General features: G+C 39.4%; 1 protein-coding gene across 2 annotated transcripts in view; it reads right to left on the reverse strand.

Annotated features, from left to right (window-relative positions):
• Positions 1-2,009: 2,009 nt before the first annotated feature.
• The window catches only part of thsd7ba (thrombospondin, type I, domain containing 7Ba), a 281,426-nt gene continuing 256,852 nt past the window's right edge, over positions 2,010-26,583 (reverse strand). The window contains exons 22-29 of one of the 2 annotated variants that reach the window (XM_056241724.1): positions 21,601-21,746; positions 15,760-15,934; positions 11,442-11,615; positions 9,894-9,989; positions 7,285-7,367; positions 6,097-6,289; positions 3,202-3,289; positions 2,010-2,202 (exon numbers count right to left, since the gene is read on the reverse strand). In XM_056241724.1, coding sequence (XP_056097699.1) covers positions 2,121-2,202; positions 3,202-3,289; positions 6,097-6,289; positions 7,285-7,367; positions 9,894-9,989; positions 11,442-11,615; positions 15,760-15,934; positions 21,601-21,746 — 1,037 coding nt within the window. In that variant the 3' untranslated portion in view covers positions 2,010-2,120. Of the gene's footprint in view, positions 2,206-3,201; positions 3,290-6,096; positions 6,290-7,284; positions 7,368-9,893; positions 9,990-11,441; positions 11,616-15,759; positions 15,935-21,600; positions 21,747-26,583 lie in introns of both variants that reach the window. The other variant, XM_056241715.1, reaches the window with a different exon arrangement.

The following is a 26,583-nucleotide window of genomic DNA, read 5'->3' on the forward strand; positions in this document are numbered from 1 at the left end:
GCATACGCACAATTGGGCTTCAAAATAAATAAATATATATATTGCCTTTTTTTTTCTTTTTCCAGAGTTTGTATAAATAAATAAAACTGTTATAAGCTATACACATTTTAGCTTCTCACATCAGTGGACTAATTTAGAAATACGCCAAAAGCCTTTTGAGCAGCAGATCATCCGGATGGATCTCAAACAGACAGGAACTGGAACGGTTCGGTTCTGTAGACTAACCAGCCAGCACTTACATATCACATGTACTGTACGGCAGCAGAAACACAGATGGGACAAAACGAACAAAAAAATACATGTGCAGGTAACAATGTAAAAAAAAGAAAAAAAAGTTGCTGCCTTAAATTTTTTAAGTACAATCAACTTGGATGTTTAAGTCATTTCAACTTAAATGACATTAAACTGACTATAAAATGAGTTGAATCTTGTATAACTGAACATTGCTTACCTTATTTTGATGAGTTAAAGCAATGTAAAAACATATGCGGTCATAACTTAATGATATAATTGTTTTTACACTGTATGTAACACATACAGAATACATTCTTTCGGTGGAGCAAGACCACATGAAGCAGAAGTTATGTTATTGAGATTTAAGAACAGTTTTTCACGTGGCGGTACAAGGAGCGAAGCGAACCTTGACACTGTAGGTCTTGAAACAGATAGTCAAGACAATTATGTCAGCAAGAAGTCAGTCAATAAAGCAAAAAGAACAAGCAGGGGTATTATTAAAATACAGAACCAGCACCTGTACTTTATTAAAAATGATGAACATTCATAGCGTTGAAGCACCTTTCCCGGTGTAATGCTCATGCAGACTCTACATAAACGCATTGGTCCACTGTATCTGTGCTAAATGAGCTAAACGCAGGATATTGCAAGAAGCCGCTTTCACAAGCCACAGGAACAGTTCATTATCCGCTGGTGTTGGAGCAGACCTCATCAATTTTACAACTGCTAGACGGAGGTTAAAGGACAAACCGAAGCGTGCTGAAGAAGCACACGGGCAGATCATCACCCTAACCTCTCGGGGTGTCGAAATGAGCTGTGTTTTAGTTTACTGTGCGGATCATACACACGCTCAGAGACATTCTACACGAACACAACAGTTTACAGCAAAGTCCTTGCATCACAATGAAAAAACACTAGAAAATCTGTTTGAACATAAATCAAGAGGAAACTAAAGAATGACTAAGCACTAATATAGTGCATAACACATCAGTCTTTTCTCGTTCTCTGTTAAAAAGTCACATCGCCTTAAAGGGATAGTTCACGCAAAAATGAAAATTCTGTCATTATTTATCCACCCTCAAGTTGTTCCAAACCTGTATGACTTTGTTTCATCTGTGGAACATAAAAGGAGACATTTTAACCAGTTGTTATTGCTAATGCAATTAGAATGAATGTGCACTGGAGATTTCAAGCTTCAAAAAGGACGAACGTGATGTAAAAGCATAATGAAAGTATTACTATTAGGGAATAATACAAGTACAACTTGTGCACTATGTTCCAAGTCTTCTCAGTCATAATTTAACTTTGCGCTCAATTTAAGTCATTAAAGTCACATTGACTTTCATGAACAAATAGTTCTTTTGAGTAATCTCTTTTCAATGAATTGATTGATTCAGACTGATTCAGTTCACAGTTTTTCAGAATCCTGAAAATGAATCCTTAGTGATCCGGTCATACAGGTTTGGTACAACATGAGCTCGAGTAAATGATGACAATTTTTCCTTTTTGGGTGAACTAGGCTTTTAATGCAACTGATACAATAGATTCGGCACAACTTGAACTTGTTTTTTTTTTCTCCTTTTTTTTATGATGTAAGAAAAATCACGGCAAGAAAATGTCAAAGTCCTCCAGTCCGTGGAATGTCAGCTGTGTCTCGTCCTCTCTTTAAATGTCACAATTTTCACAACGACCACTGATCCGAAACCTTTGTCCTTGCAGTCTCACATACAATGTTTTGTGTATGCTGCAAATTTTATGTAAATTCCCCGTCTCTCTTCCTTTTTTTTTTATTTGGAAATCCAAAGGGTGCCTTGGAAAGATGAACATTTGAAAATGTTGCACGCAGTCCAGCTTGTGCTTTGAATGTACAGTCACCGAGAGCTTGATCACATGTCCACATCCCCATCATAGGCCAGAGTCAAGGGCTTCGATGGTGGAGATGCACTTTTACTCTGTTTGGATGGTTTGCTGCTGTTAGAAAGAGGAGGAGAAAAAGAAAGATCAATGAAATTTCATGTATATACACAGTACTGCCCTCCATTGTATTTCTACACGGTACCACTAGATGGCAGCAACAAGTTAGACTAATAAAGTTAAAGGGATAGTTCGGCCAAAAATGATATTTAAACCATGCATTACTCACCCTCAAGCCGTTCGAGATGCATATGTCAATCTTGTTTCAGACGAACACATTTTCAGTTATTTTAGAAAATGTCTTAGACCCTTCAGTGGATATAATGTGAAGCAATGGGGTCCACCTCCTTCAAGTCCCAAAATGTGCATATATCCTTCACAGAAGTCATCCATCCGGCTCCAGGGGGATAAACGAAGGCCTTATGAGGGTAATCCGTGCGGTTTTGTCGTAAAAATATACATATTTAAAACTTTATAAATGAAAATTTCTGACTTCCGGCAACGATCGATGCACGTTCACGGGTGATGTTTTGCTCTGCTCTCTGGCTGCGCGGGCGCGTTCGTTCTACGTCACGACGCTACGTCCTACCTCGTACGCCGACTTCCATCACCCGTGGACGCGCGTCGATCGTTGCCGGAAGTCAGATATTTTCATTTATAAAGTTTTAAATATGTATATTTTTACGACAAAACCGCACGGATTACCCTCATAAGGCCTTCGTTTATCCCCCTGGAGCCGGTTGGATTACTTTTGTGAAGGATATATGCACATTTTGGGACTTGAAGGAGGTGGACCCCATTGCTTCACATTATATCCACTGAAGGGTCTAAGACATTTTCTAAAATAACTGAAAATGTGTTCGTCTGAAACAAGATTGACATATGCATCTCGAACGGCTTGAGGGTGAGTAATGCATGGTTTAAATATCATTTTTGGCCGAACTATCCCTTTAACAAATAGGTGAAGTGTGTAATGTCTGTCATCAAGAATCACAGACTGTTTTCAAACAGGTATTGTCTTTCCATTAAGTGATGAGTTTGTTAAATACATACCAAAACAGAAAGGCCAGAGCAATTATGAATAATATGAGAATGAATCCTCCAGCTGTTAACCCATAGACCCACAGCTTTATCCTTCCATCTGTGTGATCAGAAAACAGGATTGTGATCACTACTGAAATATATAGGAACATCATTTTTATTGCTTCCGCACAGGGGCCTGTTGCAGCAGTAACAGATGGCACATTCATACTGGTTACAATGTACCTGAAGAAACCGTTTCACCATCTTCCATTCGCAGTTCAGAGGAAAGGATGGGGTGTGTGTCATAGAGACATACAAATGCTTGTATAACTGATATGACAAGGTCTCAAAACAGATCTTTCAGATGAAAAACAAAAGACATCAGTCTAATGAGGTGCACTGAGAGCTTTTCCTACAGCAACAGACCTGAATCCTTTGAGACTCACACAATGGATGATGCAAAAACTACTCTTAGGAACAGATCATCTTGCTAAGTTTTGTAAAACTTTATAATAACTTTAATTTAGGCAAAGAAACCCACTGGTGAATAGAGAGATGGAGCAAGGACCTTTGGTTACATATTGTATAAAACTGAGTGTTGCATTATAAGTCTGGCCTATAAAATGAATAAAGGACCATGTTACTTGGGAATGATTCTTACATTACAAAGCCATTACAAAGTGTACAGTACACTCCTGGGCAAAAAAAAAAAAATTGTCTAAACACTAAGCTTTTTATTGTTTTTAACCACAAATTATTGGTCAGGATATTATAAAAATGTAAGCAAATGCACTACTTAAGATAAGAAGCAATTGCTGTCTCAGAAAAACAAGAATATGGTGATGCTCCAGAGCAGTGTCTTCTGATATCTGGTGATAAATATAATAATAAATGCATCTCTACCACAGTGAAGCATGAAGGAAGATGTCATTGTGTGGGAATGCCTTTTTAGCTGCTGGGATTGATGAGCTACTTCACAGTGAAAAGTCATTTAATGCTTTGGAGTACAGGGAAATATTGCAGAATGGCATATTTCCCACAAATGAAAAGTTGTTAGAGGAATGATCAGATGTTATTTTTCAACAAGACAATGCTCTTGCCCAAACTACAAAAGTCCAATGTTTGGGCCTGGTCAGAGTCCAGATTTGAACTCTATAGTGAATACTTGGTCTCACATTAAACTCAAATGAACTGGGATACATTGTCCAGCTACTCATGAACTGTTTGAAGCCATTAACATTGAGTGGAACAACACTGACAACACAGGACCCAAGGTTTCCCAGAAGAACATTGCCTTAAGCATCACACTGGCTCCGCCGGCTAGCCTTCTTCCCATAGTGCATCCTGGTGCCATGTGTTCCCCATAAGCGACGCACAGGCACCCGGCCATCCACGCGATGTAAAAGAACGTGACTGATAAGACTAAGCCACCTTCTTCCATTGCTCTGTGGTCCAGTTCTGATGCTCACTGTCGGCATTTTCGGTGGTGGACAGGGGTCAGCATGGGCACCCTGACTGGTCTGTGGCTATGCAGCCCCATACACAACAAACTGCGATGCACTGTGTGTTCGGACACCTTTCTATCAGAACCAGCATTAACTTCTTGAGCAATTTGAGCTACAGTAGCTCATCTGTTGGATCGGACCACACGGGCCAGCCTTCGCTCCCCAAGTGCATCAATGAGCCTTGGCCGCCCATGACCCTGTCGCCGGTTCACCACTGTTCCTTCCTTGGACCACTTTTGATAGATACTGACCACTGCAGACCGGGAACACCCCACAAGAGCTGCAGTTTTGGAGATGCTCTGACCCAGTCGTCTAGCCATCACAATTTGGCCCTTTTCAGAATCGCTCCAATCCATACGCTTGCCAGTTTGTCCTGCTTCTAACACATCAACTTTGATGACAAAATGTTCACTTGTTGCCTAATATATCCCACCCACTAACAGGAGCCGTGATGAAGAGATGTTATGATGTTATTCACTTCACTTGTCAGTGGTCATAATGTTATGCCTGATCGGTGTATTTCTATTTCTATCTTTCTTTCTATTCATCAAAGAATCCTGAACAAAAATATCATGGTTTCCACAGTTTTCAGATTTGAACAGTTTTTATTACATTTTAAGATCTATTAAAATAGAACGCATTTATTTTAAATCGTAATAATGTTTCACATCGTTACAGTTTTTACTGTATTTTTGATAAAATAAATGCTGCCTTGGTGAGCCGAGACTTCTTATAAAACCATTAAAATCTTATTTTTGCACCAAATTAGTTGTAGATCAAACAATATTTGGCAGGTGGTCCCTCATGGAACTTCTGCTGAATTTGAATGCCCCTGGTTTAAGAAGTTATTAACAAACATTACAACATCGGTCTAAATAAGTAGTTGATGTAAACTCAACAATATAATATTTAAGAAAATATATTTGTCAGAGCCGATAGCTTCATGGGCAGTGCTCCGACATGTAGTGTGGTTGCTAGTTCGAGTCCTGGTCTATTGATTTATTCATCTAATACATTTTATATTTAATAACATAAGTTTTGTTTTAACAGTTACAGTTCTGGTAATTCTCCGAATTTCGGTCCTCCATCTGACTGGAACACACACCTACTGCTAACCTGGCGGCACACAGTTGTTGTACCACAGGCCGCTAAATTCAGTTCTAATCAGAAATGGCCTCTAGCCAGCAATAAAGCAACTCTGTCTGTCAAGTTATGGGCAATACAAATCACGCTGTTATGAGACTCTGTCCAATGCAGCTTTTCTCATAGCACCAATAGGGCATAAACACTGAGGCATTAAACAGAGTTCTACATCAGCCTGTATCTGGAGTCTCATAAAGGCGTCCAGATATTCTGCTATAACTCAAAGCCACACTCCACTGGCCCACATCAGCCTGTTGTTCATCTGCATTTCAAATACCTGGGCCGAGCGGCTGCAGGGACCATTCGCCGAAGAAGTCCTGCATCTGAGTGGTGCCTGGTTTTAATCTTCCCGAGCTGGTCTTCACATCTGCCTTCTTGTTGTCGGCACCGGGGGTCTTGGTGCAGTAATCCAGGAATCCATGTGTGGTCATCACTTCAGTGTAGCCCTTCTCGCAGCCACACACGCCGCTCTGAAACAGACATGTATCACTGTGAGACACTGTACACACTGCATAAAACAGCGCTGTGTTTAAAGGAATATCCCAGGTTCAATGCAACCTGAGATCAAACGACAGTGGCATAATGTTGATTAGCACAAAAAATTCACATTTCAATTCATCCCCTCCTTTTCATACAAAAGCAAATCTGGTTACAATGAGGCACTTACAGCAGTGAATGAACATTAAAGTACTCAGCGCTGCAATAGTACAAACACAAGACTTAAGAACATCTGTGTTGACTAAACAACATCAAAAATCACTTACTAATCTTTTCTGTGTATTATATCCAATTTGACAAATTCAAACATGACAACATAATGCCTAAACCGACTGCAAAAACTCTACAGGTAAAATAATACACAAAAGTTTACAAGCAAATTGAAGTAAATGTTTTTTCATAAAAATATAAGCAACACATTTTCACTTCCATTGTAAGTGCCTCACCGTATAACCTACTCAAGAGATGAATTGAAATAATTTTTGTGGTAATGAACATCATGCCACAAATGCTTTCGATTGAACTTCTATTGAACCTGGAATATTCCTTTAAGGCAAAATCTATATTTGTATCAGTACTCATGCAGAAAAAAAAAATGTGGCTGCATGGAATGCATTGCATGTAGTTGCATTCAGTGCACTGCAAGTGGCAGTCAATGTCCTCTATTTGAAGCAATTGTACATATTTTACACGTGCCTTAAAAGCCTTCCTTCATGAGTAAACTAATAACAATATCTACAGGTCATAAGATGGATTTTTTTTTTCTTGTTTTGTCATGCAAATAGATACAGTGTTCTGACAAATAACGCTACCTATCAGACTGTGCTACCAACACTATATTTGCATTGTTTTAAGGGTAGGTATGGACGACAATAATGCCTCAAACCACATGAATATCATGCTGGTGGCACAATCAAAGCACAAATAGCCTCAAATACAGGATGATATCTTTGCACACAGTGTTTACCTGCTTGCAGTGGGAGAAGGGTTTGGTGCAGGGAGGGTGACAGTGCCGCACAGTGGTTGGCCGGATCTGTGGAAAGCAGCCCCCTTCCGGCAGGAAACAACAGAGGTAATTATTGCCATTTCCCAATTGATAGCCAGATAAAAGTGCTGTCACACCTGATTAATGGCTTAAAGGACCCATCACAGCTTCTGATCAATCAGTGAAGATTGTAATTTTGGAATAGAAAATTACATGTCAAAACATCAGAGACTAATACCCTGGGTTCGGGCTTTTCTCAAGCAGAAGAGATTACCTCTCACAGCTTATATTCGCCCGAGACGATTCCGTACTCAGATAAGATCACTTTTCTCGGTTATTTACAGCACTTCACGCAGCCCGAAAGCCTTCGTTCTTGCTCTAAACACTCAAGCGAAAGCTTGCCATCTGGAGCGTGTTCATTTCACCACAATCAAACAATGTTTTATAACATTTCTACTGTTCACTTTCAGACGAGCGTTAGTTTATTGATAACGTCTGTTGAAATGGAGGGAGAGAATAGGGAAAATGTTGGATGTGCTATGAAACTGTCCTAGACAACGTCTGCCACATTCAAATCATGCTGGCCTTAGCATTTTAGTCTTTCTTTCTACATCCTTCTCTTCACCTCCTGTATCACTGTGTGGTGGGGATGTTGCTGACAGGAGCGCACTAGAGTGGGTTTTCAAGCACAGTTTGCCAACTGTAAGCAATATTTACATCAGCAGATGCAGGAGGTGTGCAACTTGTATTATGAGGGACCTTGCTCACCCAGAAAATGGTCTGTTTGCCACTCTCCCTTCAGGAAGGAGGTTGCGCAGCATTAGGCCCAGAACCACCAGGCTAAGAAATAGAAGTGGTGAGACTGATGAACTCTTCATTAAACTGTACTCCATTGTGTGATGACTAAACTAACAATAAATGTTATTCGCACATGGTTACAGTGATTCATTGATTTTAGCCTTAATTTTAGCGTTTGGTGTGTAAGTGGAGGGTTTTACTATTTATTGTTTGTCTGATGGATTAGTATAGTTCTGTCATGACAACTCTCGGAGTAATTGGCATGGTAATGGGCAAGTAAGACATGCTGCTGCTGTACAATATAGTGTACATGAATTACCCGTTGCAGATCTATACAGGTGGAGCTGGGGAAGGTGGAGGGTTTCTGAAAGTGTGCTGAACTGCTAAGGCAAATGCTACCCAAGTATTTGAAGGTTAAGCAGCGAGCTCATTGGCTACTGATATGTCAGGAACCAATCAGCTGCACCCTATATGTAACGATGTGATTGTGAACAGGTGAGTTAAAGGACCTATTAGCCTGCACGATCTAGAGTTTCATGCCAGAACTTTGTATTTATTTAGAATGCTTTTATATTGCTGATTATTTTATTCTATTATTATTATTACTATTATTAATGTTGGTATCTATTGTTATTGCAGGGACCCGAGTATGAAATTTCATTCCTTTCATGTACCACATGTTTTGGAATGACAATAGACTTCTACTTCTAATATTCTACTACCACCACAAATTTTCAGCCTATGGTTCTGTGTTTAGGGTTAAAGTGATAAATCAACCCAAAAAGAGAAAATTCTGTCATTATTTACTCACCCTCATGTTGCTCCAAACCCACATGCTGTTATTTTCTCACTGTAACACATGAGGAGAATGTATCTTATCTTTTCCATTCAACAAGATTCATAGTGGCTGTAAATCTCCAAAGAGGACTGTAAGAGCACAATAAAAGTGGTCTGTGACTGTACGACTTGTGCACTTAATTCAAAGTCTTCGAAAGCCATGTGATAACTTTGTTCTCTTATGTTAACCAAGGCTGCATTTATTTGATCAAAAATACAGCAAAAACAGTAATATTGTGAAATATTATTACAATTTATTTTGATAAATTGTCAAATGTAATTCATAACTTATTACTCTTCAGTGTCACATGATCATTTAGAAATCATCATAATGTGATGATTTGGTGCTCAAGAAAGATTTATTATCATCAATGTTGAAAGCAGTTGTGCTGATTAATATTTTTTTCAGGATTCTTTGATAAAGTTCAAAAGCATTTATTTAAAATATAAATCTTTTATAACATTATAAATGTCTTTACTGTCACTTTTGATCAATTTAAGGCATCTTTTCTGAATACAAGTATACATATCTTTCTTTAAAAAAGAAAACTGACTGCACAATTTTGAGTAGTAGCTAATGTACAGCCTGCGTCAATTCAAACTTGGGTCTGTTAATCACATTAAACTATCACAAGCCTTCAGAAGACATGGAATGCAGTGCACAAGTACCTTTATGGTTATTTTCTCCTCCTTTTTGGAGTTTGACAGTCTCTGGTCACTATGAACATTACAAGTATGAAGATCAAGATTCAAAAAGACTCCTTTTTGTTCCACTGTAAAAAATAACAGCATATAGGTTTGGCACGACATGAGGCCAGGTAAATGATGACAGGATTTTCATTGCCAACAGATTTTCTGTCATGTGGAGTCGACGGGTCTTTTGATTATCTTTCTGTAAGTGAAGTCAGTGCAGAATATTTGTCATTCTCTCAGTCTCAATGTAAGAGGTGGGCTACCTGTCACATTGACCCCATCAGACCGCTGGCACCAGACTGATCTTTCATTGTCATTCCAGGCGCTGGTCCTCCACTCGTAACTATGACATTTCCCTCCTGCAGCCCCACAGAGTCAGAGAGACACTCAATAGGCTTGCACTGGGCAGTCAGGTGTGATAATAGCCGAACGCAGACATTATATACTGATGCACACTCAAACACACACACACACACACACACACACACACTCTGAGCAAGCATGACTGCACTAAGACTAAAAATATTTAATAGTGGCAGTCCATCGGATTTAAAATGATCATAACTACGGATCAGAAAGATTTATAATATGACGTTAATTATCATATACACTACCATTTAAAAGTTTGGGTTTTATAATGTTTTTGAAAGAACTCTCTTATGCTCACCAAGGATAAAAAATACAGTAAAAATTGTAATATTGTGAAATATATTACAACTCAAAATGACTGTTTTCTATTTGAATATATATATTCTCTATAGGCATATATATATATATATATATATATATATATATATTCTCTCTCTCTCTATACTCTATATATATATATATATATATATATATATATATATATATATATATATATATATATAAAGATTCACAATTCCTGTGATGGCAAAGCAGAATTTTCAATATCATTACTCTAGTCTTCAGTGTCACATGATCCTTCAGAAATCATTCTAATATGCTGATTTGATGCTCAAGAAACATTGCTTATAATTATAAATGTGGAAAACAGTTGTGCTGATTAATATTTGTGTGAAAACAGTGATACATTTTTTTTCCAGGATACTTTGATGAACAGAAAGTTAAAAAGAACAGCGTTTATTTAAAATAGAAGTGTTTTGTAACATTTTTAAATGCATTTACTGTTAAATTTGATATGGATCACTGCTGAATAAAAGCATTAATTCCTTTCTTTCAAAAAAATAAATGAAAAAAAATCTTACTGACCCCAATCATCTGAGTATGGGTGCATAATTACTAGCAAATAACCTACTACGATATTTTATTGGTTTGACCAATATTGATTTACATATCTACCTCTCTGGAAAATTCCCTCATAGACCTCCACTGGATACCTAGGCTCTGTTCACACTACACACACATACTTTCTCATACACAACTGAGGGTTGTGGGAAGAGAGGACTGACATCTTGTTGTAGAGCTGAACTCACAAGGTGTGTGAGATTACAAGCGACAGAGACGTCTTATGCATTCATGCATATACTGTGTCCAAAACTGCTGACTTGCATAATACAATTATTTTAAATCATATTTCAAACCTATGGAAACCCATTTCCGCCAAAAAAGTAGATAATAATGTCTAATTTAGACTTGCAATTTTGACATAACATGTCATATGTCATAATTATGTTATATCATGATTTTGATGTCACAATTTCAACATGTCGTTATCAAAGCATGATTTTGTTTTTTTTTACTTATTTGGTAGAAATGTGCTTCCATACAAAAATATCCGACTATGTAACATTATTGTACTATATAATATTATATTTCACTGTTTGTACCTTTACATGGACGCGTCTCAAAGACCTGTTGAGGGCAGCTCTCCTGATTCTCCAGCACTTGTATGACCACGGCCTGTGAACGTGCCTGTCGGCCCACCGTCTCGAAACTACGTCCTTCCAGACATGTCAGCTGACAGGAACTCCACAGAGACCACTCTGTAAGGTGACAGTCTCCTGTAGAAGGCAAATCACATATCACAACTCTGGTTCTATTAGTTCAATTAATTCCATGATAACTTGACACTGATCAAGGAACTTCACTGGTCAAATTAGCAAGTGCAGAGAAGGAATGCTACATACTATTTTGACTAGGTGTGAAAAGTATGATTATAGTGTGAAAAGTTTGAGTAGAACAGTCTTGGGAAACAGTATAGTACCCAAATATAAAATTGATACTGCAAGCCAGTGCTATAAACTAAAACTAAAATAATAAAAAAATATTTTTGTTAATTGAAATGTATCTGAAATGAAATATAAAATAAAAATAAAGCTTAACAGAAATATTTTAAAAAATCAAAAACTAAAAAAATGACAAAAGCACAACAAAATTACTAAAACTTAAACTAAAATGATAAATAACATAATAGTATATAAATAATACTAAAACAACAGTGCTGCTAGCATTACCAGCTAAACTATTACATTTAAAACTTTAAGGTTTATGTATTTAAAAAAATAATAATAATAAATACAGATTTTAAATTAAAAATACAGATATTACACAGACTCAAACTTAAAAAGCTGATTTGACCTTGTAGTTTTATGCTACTTGTCTGTATACAGTCTGTAGTGCAAGTGTTGATGATAATAATAATAATAATAATATATTGATTAATTAATTCATTGTGGGGGTTTTTTCTCTACAAATTTTGATTTTCCTGTCATGGAACCTAATTCGTGACAGAACTTTTCAGATACATTTAGCACTTCCTTAACCGAAGATCAGACATCACTGAGCCTCCTAATCCCTCAGAGTAGAGGGCGATTCACAGCGACGGCCGCTGCACACGCTAACACTAGCTCTTCAACCATGACTTCCTTTTGATTCTGCAGCCAGGATGGCTATTAGAGACAATCTGTGCACCCAGGCATCTCATTATCCATCATCTTCATGAAGCCAGTCTATTTCCATCCCTCACTGGAGCTGCCGAAACATATAATAAAGCAACGCACACCGCACACCATATGCCACCCTCTCTAACTCGCTCGCTTCTTTGTCTCTACCTTTCTTACACTGGCCTAACATCTTTGGTTTACTCTCCTCCCAACGTATGCTCTTTCCCGTGAGCAAGCAGCACATTTACGAAAATAAATATGCAGTTTGAAGAGAGACACAGAAGTAGGGCTAACACAGGTCAATAACAGCCTGAAGGTGAGTTGAAATGAAATGAAAGTTTGTCAATTTGACAACTAGTAATCTCACTGAACATGACAGATATTAATTCCTGGGACAGTTCCACTGGGATAGTAAGTGAAATGTGAGTAGCAGTACAAAATATTTCTTGATCAACATCTTCCAGGTTATGAATAGTGTTGGGGTAACGCGTTACAAGTAATGTGAGTTACGTAATCAGATTACTTTTTTTTAAGTAACGAGTAGAGTGACACATTACTTTTATATTTAAAAAAATATCTGAGTTACTTTTTCAAATAAGTAATGCAAGTTACTTTGTTTTCCAATTTACTGACTGACATCTCTCCTGTTTCAATGTTGAGAGAAATCAGGAGTAAAACCAGGGACACATCAAGCTGACAATCGGCAGTCGGGCAGTTTTTATGACCGTCGGCTGACTTGTTTTTTTCGGTGTGTTCCACAACGCTGACTCTAGTCGGATGACGTGTGTTTTTTTTAGGCCGATTCAGCATGTAGAATCGGCATCGGGCCGTGGGTGAGAGAGAGAACTCCGATTGGCAGATCAGTTCAGTGAACGAGTCAGTGCACGAGAATAATAGCAAAACAGCGAGCAAAGAAGTCAAGACGGTACACACAGAAGGCTGTTCTAATTTGACATCTTCTTGCCTGAGTGTTCCTTGGCGAATATTTTTATATTAACATGAGCGGAGTGGAATAAAGAAAGTTATCAGCATTATTGATATTCAAAACGGTAAGCAAGCGCTGCTTTGTTTACGGTTTGTGTATCTGCAGCCTGCAGTGTTGGTTTCCCTTTTTCAATGACAAATATAGACAAATATATCTGCAGAAATAAGCAGATATCTCCTTTAAACGCAGGCTCAGAACGTGCGTGGTAGATGACAGTCGGCTGTAGTTCTCTCGGTGGGTTCAAGCGCAGCTTTCTTGCCTTGAAGCAGACGATGCGAGGCGACAACACAGTCGGCTTTCATCAGCGCTATAACGTTAGTTCTTTTGCGTCGGTTTGGTGTGTCCCTACCTTAAAGTTCAGAGGCATTGTGTGCTGTGGCTGCTGACCTTTGATGATCCAATTTAACCATAATAATAAGCAAAAACGACTCTAGATAAATATCACATTCGTGTTTCATTTTTGTTTTTATTGCTGAAGTATTGCTCCTGTTCTATTTCCAGCCGTCCAATCACAGTGGAGGAGGGGCGGGACAAATACAACACAGACCAACTGCCACATTCAGCAAATACGTTTCAACCAAGGGGGTAATCCATCGACCGGAAGTTGAAGCCGGCCGGGTGCCGCCATCTTGTAGCAGAACTTCACTTGCGTTAGCATTTCCATTGACTACCATTCATTTTGGCGTCACTTTGACAGCGAATAACTTTACATCTGAGGCGTTTAAAGACTCCATTTGTCCATTATTTATTTCTAAAGAAACACGACAATGTATAAATGGCTCCATTACCTTCTATGTTACATTATGGCCCCGTAGAAACAGTTTTAGTAAAAATAGGCTAACGATTGCGTCATAACCACTCGACTCTCTGTCGCGCTGTACAGAAATTACCGTACAGACAGGAGGAGAAGCTCGCAGCCAATCGGGGGGACGTCCCGTCAAGAGAGAAGCCCATAGATAATGAGTCCATAAAAGCAACTGAATACTTACTCCTGCTCACTCACGATAAAGGACTCTTTGCTCAAGTTCCCCGTCTCTGCAAGATTAACGTTGGCAATTTTCACGCACAGCTACTAGAAGATTCACGTCTGTCAGACAGGTTGCTCACGTCATCAAGCTTATTTTTAGTCGGTCTGAGTCTGCGCGTCAGGAACGGAAGTTCTCAAAAATCGCTAAAAGTGGGCTTCAACTGTCTCAACTGAGTTCCAATGAGATCGCTCTGTCCATTTCTTTTACTGTCTATGGTTTCAACATATTTATATAGAAACAATACAGAAACAAACTATCTGTGAAATGAGATACTAGTAACACTTCCGCAGATAGGCTATTCCGTATCATAGCAAGTAAAGCGTCTCAACTGAAATAGCACTCTCAAGCACCCACTAAAAACGCTGGCTGAAAACACTTTGGTGGGCACTTGGCCTAAATATGACAACGAACTGGCACAAGACTGAAAACACAAGGAAAATAAATAGGGAGCAAACAAAACAGGTAACGAGGAAGAACAGATGGGGCAAATTAACTAATAACCTGATAACAAGAAGGGCGGGGTTAAGACAATAGACAGGAGAGCACATGGCACATAGAAACAAACAAGACATCCATTTGCTCACTCCAAACATGACAAAAACAAGAGCACATGGCTAGTGAACTCACAAGCCATGTACTCAAACAAAACCTGACACAAACAGGCAGCCAATGAGAACTCTCACCGACTACAAGTCCACACAGAACATGACAACAGAAAAGCACACGGTCGATGAAAAACTGGAGCACCAAACCGAAAACAAACTAGACTGAAAGTGCCACGCTCCGCACACAAAACGACTCACAAAAGCTCAGACTTCAGCAAAATATTTTTGAGGCAAGATGGAGCCCAATTTCAAGAATATTACACAATAATGATTAACGAACCACATACGAGGGGGTAGAAACATATAATTATATTTATACCTATAAATATGTAGTGTTGTCATGTTTTTGTGCTTGATTTGCCTGAGCAAACTCGAAATAGCACGCTCACACAGAGAAATACAGAAGGAGTGTCAGGGCTCTGTTGCCAAACAAGAATAAACCAGACCAAAGTGACAGAAACTTAAAAAGTAACTCAACATTGTAATGCATTAGTTTAAAAAGTAACTTTTCTCAACACTGGATATGAAACAATAAATCATGTTAAACTAACTGAGTGAGTAAAAAAAAAAAAAAATGTGAAAATGTAAACTAATCAAAAAGAACAAGAATTGTTGCTCCGAATAGTGTATGAGGAGTGTTGTACCTGGACAGGGGACGAAACACGGCTGCTGCAGTTCCTGCTCACTTTCCTTTCTCACGCGGTCTCCACACTTCTCGTCCTCCACCGCTTTAGAAGGGTATGGGCTGTCCGGCCAGTCTGACCAGTGCACCACACACGTCAGATTCCTCTCCCTCGTGCCCTCTCCACATTCTGCTCCCTGCACAAAAGCACACGGCTGACTCATTGATCTGGACGAGCGGTGAGCAGTGAGGCAGAGGAGCTTATTACAGTGACACCTCTCTGCGAATGACTGAGATTGGGAGTGAAACAGCATTTTGGCATTTCTGATGAACTGTGACCTAATCACACAATGATGTTTCAACGTCCACAGCAAAAATAACTTTGTCAATGTTTTTGTCTTGTTTGCTAGTAAAAAATACCTAAAGACCCTAAGAAAGCAAACTTATACTGGGTTTGAAAGGGTCATGAAACCCTAAAACACATTTATTTGAGATTTTAAAAGGTATGTACAGGTTGCACATCAATGAAAACAACAAACAGCTATTTCATTCTTCTGATTTAAAAAGCAAAGTTGAACCAACGACACAAAAAGTGAGGTATATGTGTTAATTCGGAGTGGTGGAGAGTATGCATCTATGTCATCAGTTTCTGAGATTTTCTCCACATTATGCATGAGAACAAACACTTTTAATTTAATCACTGTTCTGTATTATGCAGAGATCGCACTACGTTTCAGGCAGAGCTGTTCGTTCACCTATGCCTGTTCAAGTCTGGACACGTGTCGTAAGTGTGTTTCTCAGTACAGTAGCACAAAAGTGTTGTTTGCATTCTCCCAACAACATGCAGATGCCCAACAACAACATGCAGATGCAGTGAGAGCAGGAGATTGACAACCAACACATGGAACATATGACTGTAATAATACACTCACCGGCCACTTTATTAGGTACCCCATGCTAGTAACGGGTTGGACCCCCTTTTGCCTTCAGAACTGCCTCAATTCTTCGTGGCATAGATTCAACAAGGTGCTGGAAGCATTCCTCAGGGAGTTTGGTCCATATTGACATGATGGCATCACACAGTTGCCGCAGATTTGTCGGCTGCACATCCATGATGCGAATCTCCCGTTCCACCACATCCCAAAGATGCTCTATTGGGTTGAGATCTGGTGACTGTGGAGGCCATTTTAGTACAGTGAACTCATTGTCATGTTCAAGAAACCAATTTGAAATGATTAGAGCTTTGTGACATGGTGGAAGTAGCCATCAGAGGATGGGTACATGGTGGCCATAAAGGGATGGACATGGTCAGAAACAATGCTCAGGTAGGCCGTGGCATTTAAACGATGCCCAATTGGCACTAAGGGGCCTAAAGTGTGCCAGGAAAACATCCCCCACACCATTACACCACCACCACCAGCCTGCACAGTGGTAACAAGGCATGATGGTTCCATGTTCTCATTCTGTTTACGCCAAATTCTGACTCTAACATCTGAATGTCTCAACAGAAATCGAGACTCATCAGACCAGGCAACATTTTTCCAGTCTTCAACTGTTCAATTTTGGTGAGCTCTTGCAAATTGTAGCCTCTTTTTCCTATTTGTAGTGGAGATGAGTGGTACCCGGTGGAGTCTTCTGCTGTTGTAGCCCATCCGCCTCAAGGTTGTGCGTGTTGTGGCTTCACAAATGCTTTGCTGCATACCTCGGTTGTAACGAGTGGTTATTTCAGTCACTGTTGCCCTTCTATCAGCTCGAACCAGTCTGGCCATTCTCCTCTGACCTCTGGCATCAACAAGGCATTTCCGCCCACAGAACTGCCGCTCACTGGATGTTTTTTCTTTTTCGGACCATTCTCTGTAAACCCTAGAGATGGTTGTGCGTGAAAATCCCAGTAGATTAGCAGTTTCTGAAATACTCAGACCAGCCCTTCTGGCACCAACAATCATGCCACGTTCAAAGTCACTCAAATCAACTTTCTTCCCCATACTGATGCTCGGTTTGAACTGCAGGAGATTGTCTTGACCATGTCTACATGCCTAAATGCACTGAGTTGCCGCCATGTGATTGGCTGCTTAGAAATTAAGTGTTAACGAGCAGTTGGACAGGTGTACCTAATAAAGTGGCCGGTGAGTGTATTTAATGCACGGAACGCCGCAATGAGTTTGGCAACACAAACAATGCGGACCACAGTAAATATTTGGACCGGAGCAAGCGTGTTTCAAGTTTTCATGGACATATTTCATATACTCTGCTGCTCCAAGCATGAACCAGCACAGTGCATGCGGACATATATCATCCTGTCTTCTTCAAATGAAATATATGTGCAATAAGGACACTGTACGTTTGATCATGAACGCTGAAAATGTAAAGAATAATTTACAAAAAAAAAACGTGCCTTTATTCTTTCTGTTAAACTGGTATTTCATTTGTTCAGAGCTATAATTATAATGTTATAATGTCGATTTGTAATTATCGAAGAATAATCGATCAAAGCATTTTCGATTTGTTCATGATAGTTGTTCGTAGTTTTTAATGATGATTTTTGGGAGTTTGTTGTCAAAGGGTTATATTTTTAAAAATACATCAAGGTGCCTTCAACTCTGTTATTTGTGTTTCATGACACTTTAAGAGACTTTGTTTTCAGAGAATATCTATTTTTTTTATTAATTTGAAATATAATAACATTTTTATTGTTTTTATTGAAGCTGCTTAGCTAGTTTTAAAGGTTGTATCAGTGATTTCAGGCCCAAAAATAAATGATCACATTCATCTAATTTTTCCTAACGATCCGCTAGCTGCCCGCCCCATAAGCAGGCTGTCAAAAAAACGCGTCTCTGTAGGCAGCCTAGGCTCTGAGATCTGCACACAAAAACAAATGGGTACAACCACCACTCAAAACCAAAATAAACAGTGTTCCAACCGATCACAGACAGGGGCGGGTTTTGTTTGTTTTTGCGCTCGTGCACGGCGCCTGCACGCGAAGTCAGAGCTGAAGAAGAAGCCAGCGCGTCTATCAACGGACCAGATACAGTGAACATGGAAGAGGCAATCCCCAAGAAGAGAAGGAGGATTAGGGCGAGGGAAAACCGTCGTTATTCGTTAAAGAAACGAATAATAATTGGGAAGGCTTTTGAACGGTGGAGAGAGCTTAAAGATTTGAACATTTTTAAATCGGACGCTGAGGTTGCACTGTTTCTTCTGGACAGGTGAGTATAGCTTCTAGTGCTGACTTTTTCAGATGTGAACTGTGTGTGAAAATATCCTTCTTTAAAAAATATGAGTGAAGCTCGACTAAACTTGGATAGCTCTAGCGAATATCAGTCTGTAGGGATTTAGTGTGTGAGTTACGTTTGTTATATGTGTGCATGATCTTTTTTTTTCATGATGCACGAAACGGGAGGGAGGGGCGAGCTAACTTGGTTTGTTTGGGATCTCGCTTCAAACACAAACAGAAGTGACGTCACCCACAATCGCTGCTACAACCTTTAAGTATATGTCTAACAAAAGTGTATGAGATTTATATTTAAAATATAAAAAACAATTCGGGCGTGCACAATTTTGCTTAAAGGTGCATTGCGCAACTTTTCATGTTAAAAATACCTGTTTTTCTATCCTATACATCCTTAAAGAACTGCCTGATGGGCTGAATGAGCCCTTCTCTGCGCACTGAGATTGCCTCTATAATCCTGTACAGTAAAATATATAAGAGGGATTCGGGCTCGAATTTGAGACTGGGCGTGACGTCATGCGCGTTCACGCTCACCAGGCTATGTCTCGCAGGTTTGTGTATTTGCCGGCGCCGCCATTCTCCGCATCAGCGAAGACAACTCCTGCGTCAAAGGTAGAAGATGGATTCAAAGAGACCGGCTTGTAGTCCATTCCAAACCCCAACGCAAACTCCACGTAAAGTAAAGAAAAGAAAATTTTTGTCTAGTGCCACCAAAAGGTCCAAATTGGAGTCAGACAGGCGTCGGAGTAAGACGAGAGTCAACCTCGGGAAGGCATTCAACAAATGGAGAGATCTCCGGTCTGCTCTTGGTCTCAAACGGGATCCTCAGTTGGCTTTTTTTCTTGATAAAACGGTAAGATATAGCCCAGTCTCTAATGTCTGATACGGCAAATCTATGACAACAAATGACGATGCGTAAAATGTGTAGCAGCTAATGCTTTAGCGTAAGCTAGATAAATGTACAATCAGATTTGGTTTTACTACCATTGTCAGTGAACAGGTTCATAAACTAGGAATTGTCTTTGGAAGAATAGTACAACATAAAACATATCCCATAAAAGATGCTAAAGTTACCTATGTTTTTGTGTATGACCTACCGGTAGCCTTGTGTACTTTGCTAACATGATAAGGTGCCCATGTCCTTGACCAACAAGGAAGAACGCCGTTGCATTGGCTATATTTTCTTTTCTTTTTTGTAAAAAATAGTCAATTGTTCCCGGGAATGTGAATTCGGCGGATTAGCCTGTTTGGCTTTTACAGTAACGTCATAGTGCCATTTGATTGTTTATTACCGTGAGACATTTGAGTGTACTTTGTTGACCAACTGTGTGTGGTATGATTATTATTTTGAGCTTTTACAAAGTAATAACTGATATTGTTCATGAACGTGTTTCCATAATAATACACTCATAAGTGGATACAGTAAACACATAAAACAGTTCAACATACATGGAGATAGATGGAAACAAAAACCGAACTTTTCTACTACCCCCGTTTTCCCCTCACACACACATAAGTGTGTAATTTACTCAAATGCCTTTCCTTTCATATATTTAAAATGACTTGCAGATTTATAACTTTATTACCTCTGAAGACATTATGACTGTCAACAAAAGATTTGTGCGGCTGATGCTCTTTTGGTTATGAACAGCTCGTGCAAGCGTGCGTGTGCGTGTGATCCATGAGCGTGCACATCTCTGGTTGCAGTTTCGCTTGTCGCCAGAGGGGGCATAGTTCTGCAAAAACTCAGAAACCTGCGCTATGCACCTTTAAGTTAATAGCAAAAATAAATAAAAAATACTGAATAATACACAAATAATTTTTGCAGCTTTGTTTTCACTTACGACACTTTTCCTTCACTTTTCCATTAAGTTTTTTTTAAATGTTTAACCTCAAGATCAAATTTCTTCCTGTTATTGCATGTGCTATATTCAAACATATTGTTTTTCATTTAAACGTAATGTGCATCACAAATGTTAACTATGTTAATCACATTTGTTCAGATATGTGGCTTAGCTTGTCTCTAGAAATGTATGTAATGCTAATACAAACTACAAATAAAAAGCAAAGCCGAGTTATCATACATCTCATAGAAATTTATGAATATGAAAGTGTCCATCACACCAAGCACCAAAGAAAGCACATAAATGCATGTTAAAAGTGTGCAACGTTTCTTTTGTTCATTTTGTGAGGAGGACAGCTTTTGATCTGGGCAAGCACGACTCTAGGGACGTGCGCAAAACCCCGAGACGTACAATTAAAATCCTTCTCAGATACAAAAGAGAGAGGAGAGAAAAGCAGAAGAGAGGCGATGAAAATCTGAACTCTGCCACTGTTCTCCTCTAATGATAAGACTGTGGATCCCAGCATGATTTTAATCAGCAGTTACCTCACGTCTCAATGACATAAAGTTCCTCTCTCACACACAAACTCGCCATGTGCACATAAAATTTCTACAAATTTCAATTAAAGAACTCCAGTGTTGTGCCAGTACCAGATAGAAATGCCGAGCGGATGGTCTCAACACCACTTGATCGTATGAAACATGGATTGAATACCCTCAGGTAAGTTGATATGCAATAACCAGTTAATGCAGAATATAGGCAGCTCCAATTATTTTTGCCCAGGATCTACCTCCACTCTGCAGGGAGACCAATCGCTCACAAGCCACGTGTAGCAGGGGCTGATGGGACAGGGTTTGGCCTGGGAGAGCTGGGAGGCACACGGGCGCCCCTCCTCATGAGCCTGCTGTAACACGCTGCGAGAGCGAGCCATAACACCTGCAACAGAGACGCAAATGAAGAGACATCTGTGAATGCACTGTATAAAAATATGGCAAACAGCAGAAGCATTGCTAAAAATACATCAAGCCTGCATTAGTGCGCACTTTAGCAGCTTGGGACAATGCTGTGGATTAATGCATTATTCACACGTTGTATAGCTGAAATATTTATCAACTGTACAATGCAGGAATAGACAGAAACAGTCATTTGTTAAGAGATTCCCCAAAGACCATCTTACACCAGCATGAATTTCATGTTGGGCCAGGCCGGTTTAAGAATGTTTAAAACTATAATTTAATATCAGTTGTGACGTCATTTCCACCACAATGTTTTGTCTAAAAAGGTTTTTTTTTTGTACTGAATATTTTTTTATTGTGTCAGTTATAATTTTGATTTAAATTATGTAAACATTGTGAAAATATTATTTAGATTATTTATTTTGGATACATAAAATGATAGCTGCAATAAGACAAAAGAGTTCACTATTTTATTCTAAAAATGTTGAACAAATATTATTAATATTGCCTATTCGTTTTAATTGAACAGCAGTATATTTAGTGATGTCTGGCAAACTGACAAATGTTTTTAATATCAGTAGAATATATAAAATTGAAGATATCATTTTATGATCTATAATCAATTTGGATGCAACAGATTTCTTTCCAATGAATATATTAAAATCAGGTGATACTGTAAATTTACCATAGTTCTACACATTAATTTTCATTTTTTATTACACGTGGTGCTATTGAACCATTAACAATGATTCTAAAATGTGGCACATAAAAAGGATTTCTTGTCCTGTGAAAAAAAACAAGCTGCTGAAAAAAATATTGAAATTCATTTAAACATTTCTATGACTGTCATTTTCACAAATTAAACACAATACATATAACTGTAACTGTACATTATATATATATATATATATATATATATATATATATATATATATATATATATATATTAACAATAACTGTTATTTAAAGTGTGTTTTTCTACAAGTCCATGGGGCCAGAAGTGTCCAAAAGTACAGAAACACCTATAAATGCAAATGAGATTTGAGAGTAATAAAGGACAGAAAGTGAATGATGACTTTACTTTCTTTCTGTTCCTCACACACATCTTATCATACGACATAAGACTTGGTATTTTGCACAGTGCACAATGATACTTATAGGAGCTTGACAGCACATAGTCACCATTCACTTTCATTGTATATGAAGGTGCAGTTTGTACATTCTGCAAAAAATCTACTTTTGTGCTCCACAGAATGACATGAGGGTGAGTAAATGATGAACTATCAATTTTAACACAGCAGGGACATATAGAAGGTCCCTATATATGACACATCTCGGCCTGCTCGACAACACACTAGCGCTGGCTAGAACAGAACATTCTCAATACACAGGGGAACTGGTAGTCTTGAAGCCTTCCTTTTCCAACAGAACTTCTACCATCCACTGTCCTCACTTATTTTAAAGCCACACCATGCAGAAATTGTGTTTTTGTCAAACAGCGACCCCTATAGTCGCTGTGGAATACTTGCACTGTCGTAAATAGCTAGCTAGACATATGTGGAAATTATTGGACTGGTCTAATTATCAACAATGGATGAATGAACAGCATCGTAAAAAAATGACATACTACAAGCAAGCGCAACAACATAGAACGCAAACAAGTTTAGAAATAAGAGATTTATTTACTAGTCTATCAACAAGATAGCCAGGTCAGCATCGCTGTTGCATCCAGTGCTGCTTTTTAGCTCGCGCCAACTAGTGAAAGCCCGACCGAGTGGGACTGTCACAACTCTGAAGGAAATAGTCAAATGATTCAGTTGCGAGTAAACAGTAATTTATTGAGCACAATAGTAGATAGCCGTGTGGGTCAAAATGGAAGCAGGCAGAAGAAGACTCAGGCTCGGAAAAACAGGGACGCAGTGGGCAGACACATATGCAGGAACAGGTAGAAATTCCTCCGGGAAAATCTCAGGAAACCACTGCATGGTACAGGAGTGGAATGCAGGAGAACACGGTGAGTAGAACCCTGGTAGCCTCAACTACCATCTGACATAGACAGGACGAGGTAAAAAAACAATATATAGGACATCCTCATTCAAAACAGCTGGCGCTGATCAGCTCATCAGCCGCGCTGATCAGCCGCGCTCACTCACACAACACGCACACACATAGCGAGGGCGAATCAGGGACTCTTTTCCAGTTCCTCACGCGGTCAGATTCTCTTTTCCTAGTCTCTTCCGACCGTGTTTTCTTTGCTTTTTCCATCGTCGAGTATCACGTCTGAAATGCACGCAAGTGTCTTCGTGCTTCATATATTGTTGTTGATGTGTGTGACGTCGTTGCCGTAAAGCATGTCGTTATTCTCGCGAGATTTGTCGGGGGCGCTCCTCTCAAACTTGCATTGCTGGTTTTTACCAAGGGGGTAATCCACCAGCCGGAAACTGAAGTCTCCCCGGGCGCCGCCATTGGCTAACAAGCCTTCACTTGCTGTTAGCATCCCATTGACTCCCATTCATTTTTGCGTCACTTTGACAGCGAATAACTTTACATCTGAGACGTTTAAAGACTCCATTTGTCCATTATTTATTTCTAAAGAAACACGACAATGTATAAAATGCTCCATTACCTTGTATCTTACGTTGTGGCCCCGTAGAAGCAGTTTTTGTAAAAATAGGCTAACGATTGCGTCATAACACGCGACTCTCTGTCGCATAGAAGAGAAATGACCGTAAAGACAGATGTAGAAGCTCACGCGCAATCGGGGGACGTGGAGGCATAAAGTCAAGGGAGAAGCCCATAGAGAGTCATAAAGTTTCTCTTGCTGCGAGCTCATGAACAGCTAATACTCACGATCTCCGGCTCTGCAAGACTCAGAAGGGAATGATTCAGATTCCTCTTGGCACAGCTACTAGAAGACGTACAACTGTCAGACAGGTTGCTCACGTCACAACTACGTCTTCAAGCTCAGTTTGAGCCTGCGCAGTACGCTCAGCCATCAGGAAGTGAGTGCTTCTATTTGACTTCACTTTTCTCCGTTGAAGTCTATGGGGTCGCTGTGTCCATTTCTTTTACTGTCTATGGTTTTTACAGCGGCGTCCCCCCCAAGCTTTACTACCAGGATGATTCGCCCTACTGTGAGTTTGTTTACCACCGAAATGACTTTGAAGCTGTTATATTAAGGTACAATTCTTGCATAGTGTGCCTTTAATGGAATGACGAGGTTAAGATAAAAAGCATTATGAGATTTTAAGATGATGACCATGAGATGCTAGCAGGGTACTCGAGTGGTAAATAAAAGGCTTTTCAGAAGAAAACTATTTTGGGTCCATCATCATTCCATTCACCCAAATTCTCAAGAAAAAGCAAAAATACAGACACTTCATCAATGTACATCTTAACCGAATTGCACTCCAGTGAGTTTAAATGTAAAAAGCCCTCCTTCCAGTCGAGCATTAAACATGGAAAAAAACAAACAAACACGGAATTACTGTCACGACGCGCACACAAAAGGTTAGATCCAAGTGCAGTGGTTTTATTGGGGTAATCCAAAATCGTAATCAGCCAGGCAAAGGGTCCAAAAACAAGAAACAAACCATGACAAGACCTCCGAGGTGCGAATGACATTAAACAAGGACTCGATGACAATCACAGAAACAAACCAGGTATATATACACACAGATACTAACAAGGTGACGGGAAACAGCTGTGTGCAATAATCAATGAGTGACAAAACAGGATGATGGGAAATGTAGTCTAAGTGAAGGACACCGTGGTGGAAGAGGACCTCTGGTGGATACCCAGGGAAACACAAACCAGACACTGTGACAAATACATTCACAGCACAACATAACTGCTCATCAAATGCTGCCTTCAAGAACGGCCTCTGGCCGCTTCAAGGACGTCATTCATTAAAACAGAGGCACTCCGGCCAGATAAGGAAGCCCTTAAAATGACGTGATATGACAGTGGAAATATTTCTACTTGATTCTGTAGGGAGACGGAAGGGTTGGGGCAGGAATAGGGAGAAATGAGTGTTAGAAAGAAGAAAGAAAAGAGAAAAGCACAGAATTGTTTGGGTCTCCTGAGCTCCACTGCCAGATGCATTACATTTCTATGTATATAGACAACACATAATGAATCCCAAACTCTCGGTCCCTAGCGAGGTGCACAAGAGATAACGCTGCTTTGACACAGACAGAAAATTCTCTTCTTCCAGCCCTCACAGCTTGCATTTATTTCTTTGCTCGTGTATGTAACCAAAAACATGCTGAGAACTTCCTGTTTGCAATGCCTGGAGAAATCCCTTTGGATTTAAAAAGTATGCCTGGCCCGAGATAGGAAGCTGATGGCTGAATGAAAATTAATGAAGATTGAGTTGAACGTGTCTTATTAAGAGAGAAGTCAGCTGAACTCCCACGGAGCTGTGTCATTTGAGCAATAGGGACCCGGGCTGCTCTTAAGACTAGCAATTAGCCTATTTTTTTTTTTTTTTTGCATCAAGCAATGACACCGTTCAATCAGCCAAACAGGGCAATAAACTCCGAATTAACAATTGCAATTTTGAGAACACTAATGGATAAAATAAATATTTCCCTTTGACTGATAAATCATTTGGCGTGTTTCAGGAAAGCAAGGGTTTCATAACCAAGAGTCATTAACCTGTAAGCCGATCTTTAAATATGATTCATGACATAACATCCATAATTAAAAAGGGATTCTGACATGGCATGTTAATGAATGCAAAGTAAATGCACACCACCTGATAGTGTGAGCCTAGAGCAAGCAGAGTGTTTATCTCCATGGAACTCGGGTGTACA

The sequence above is a fragment of the Rhinichthys klamathensis genome, unplaced genomic scaffold, assembly GCF_029890125.1.
Source record: "Rhinichthys klamathensis goyatoka isolate OS25496 unplaced genomic scaffold, OSU_Roscu_1.1 h1tg000021l_1, whole genome shotgun sequence".
NCBI lineage: Eukaryota > Metazoa > Chordata > Actinopteri > Cypriniformes > Leuciscidae > Rhinichthys > Rhinichthys klamathensis.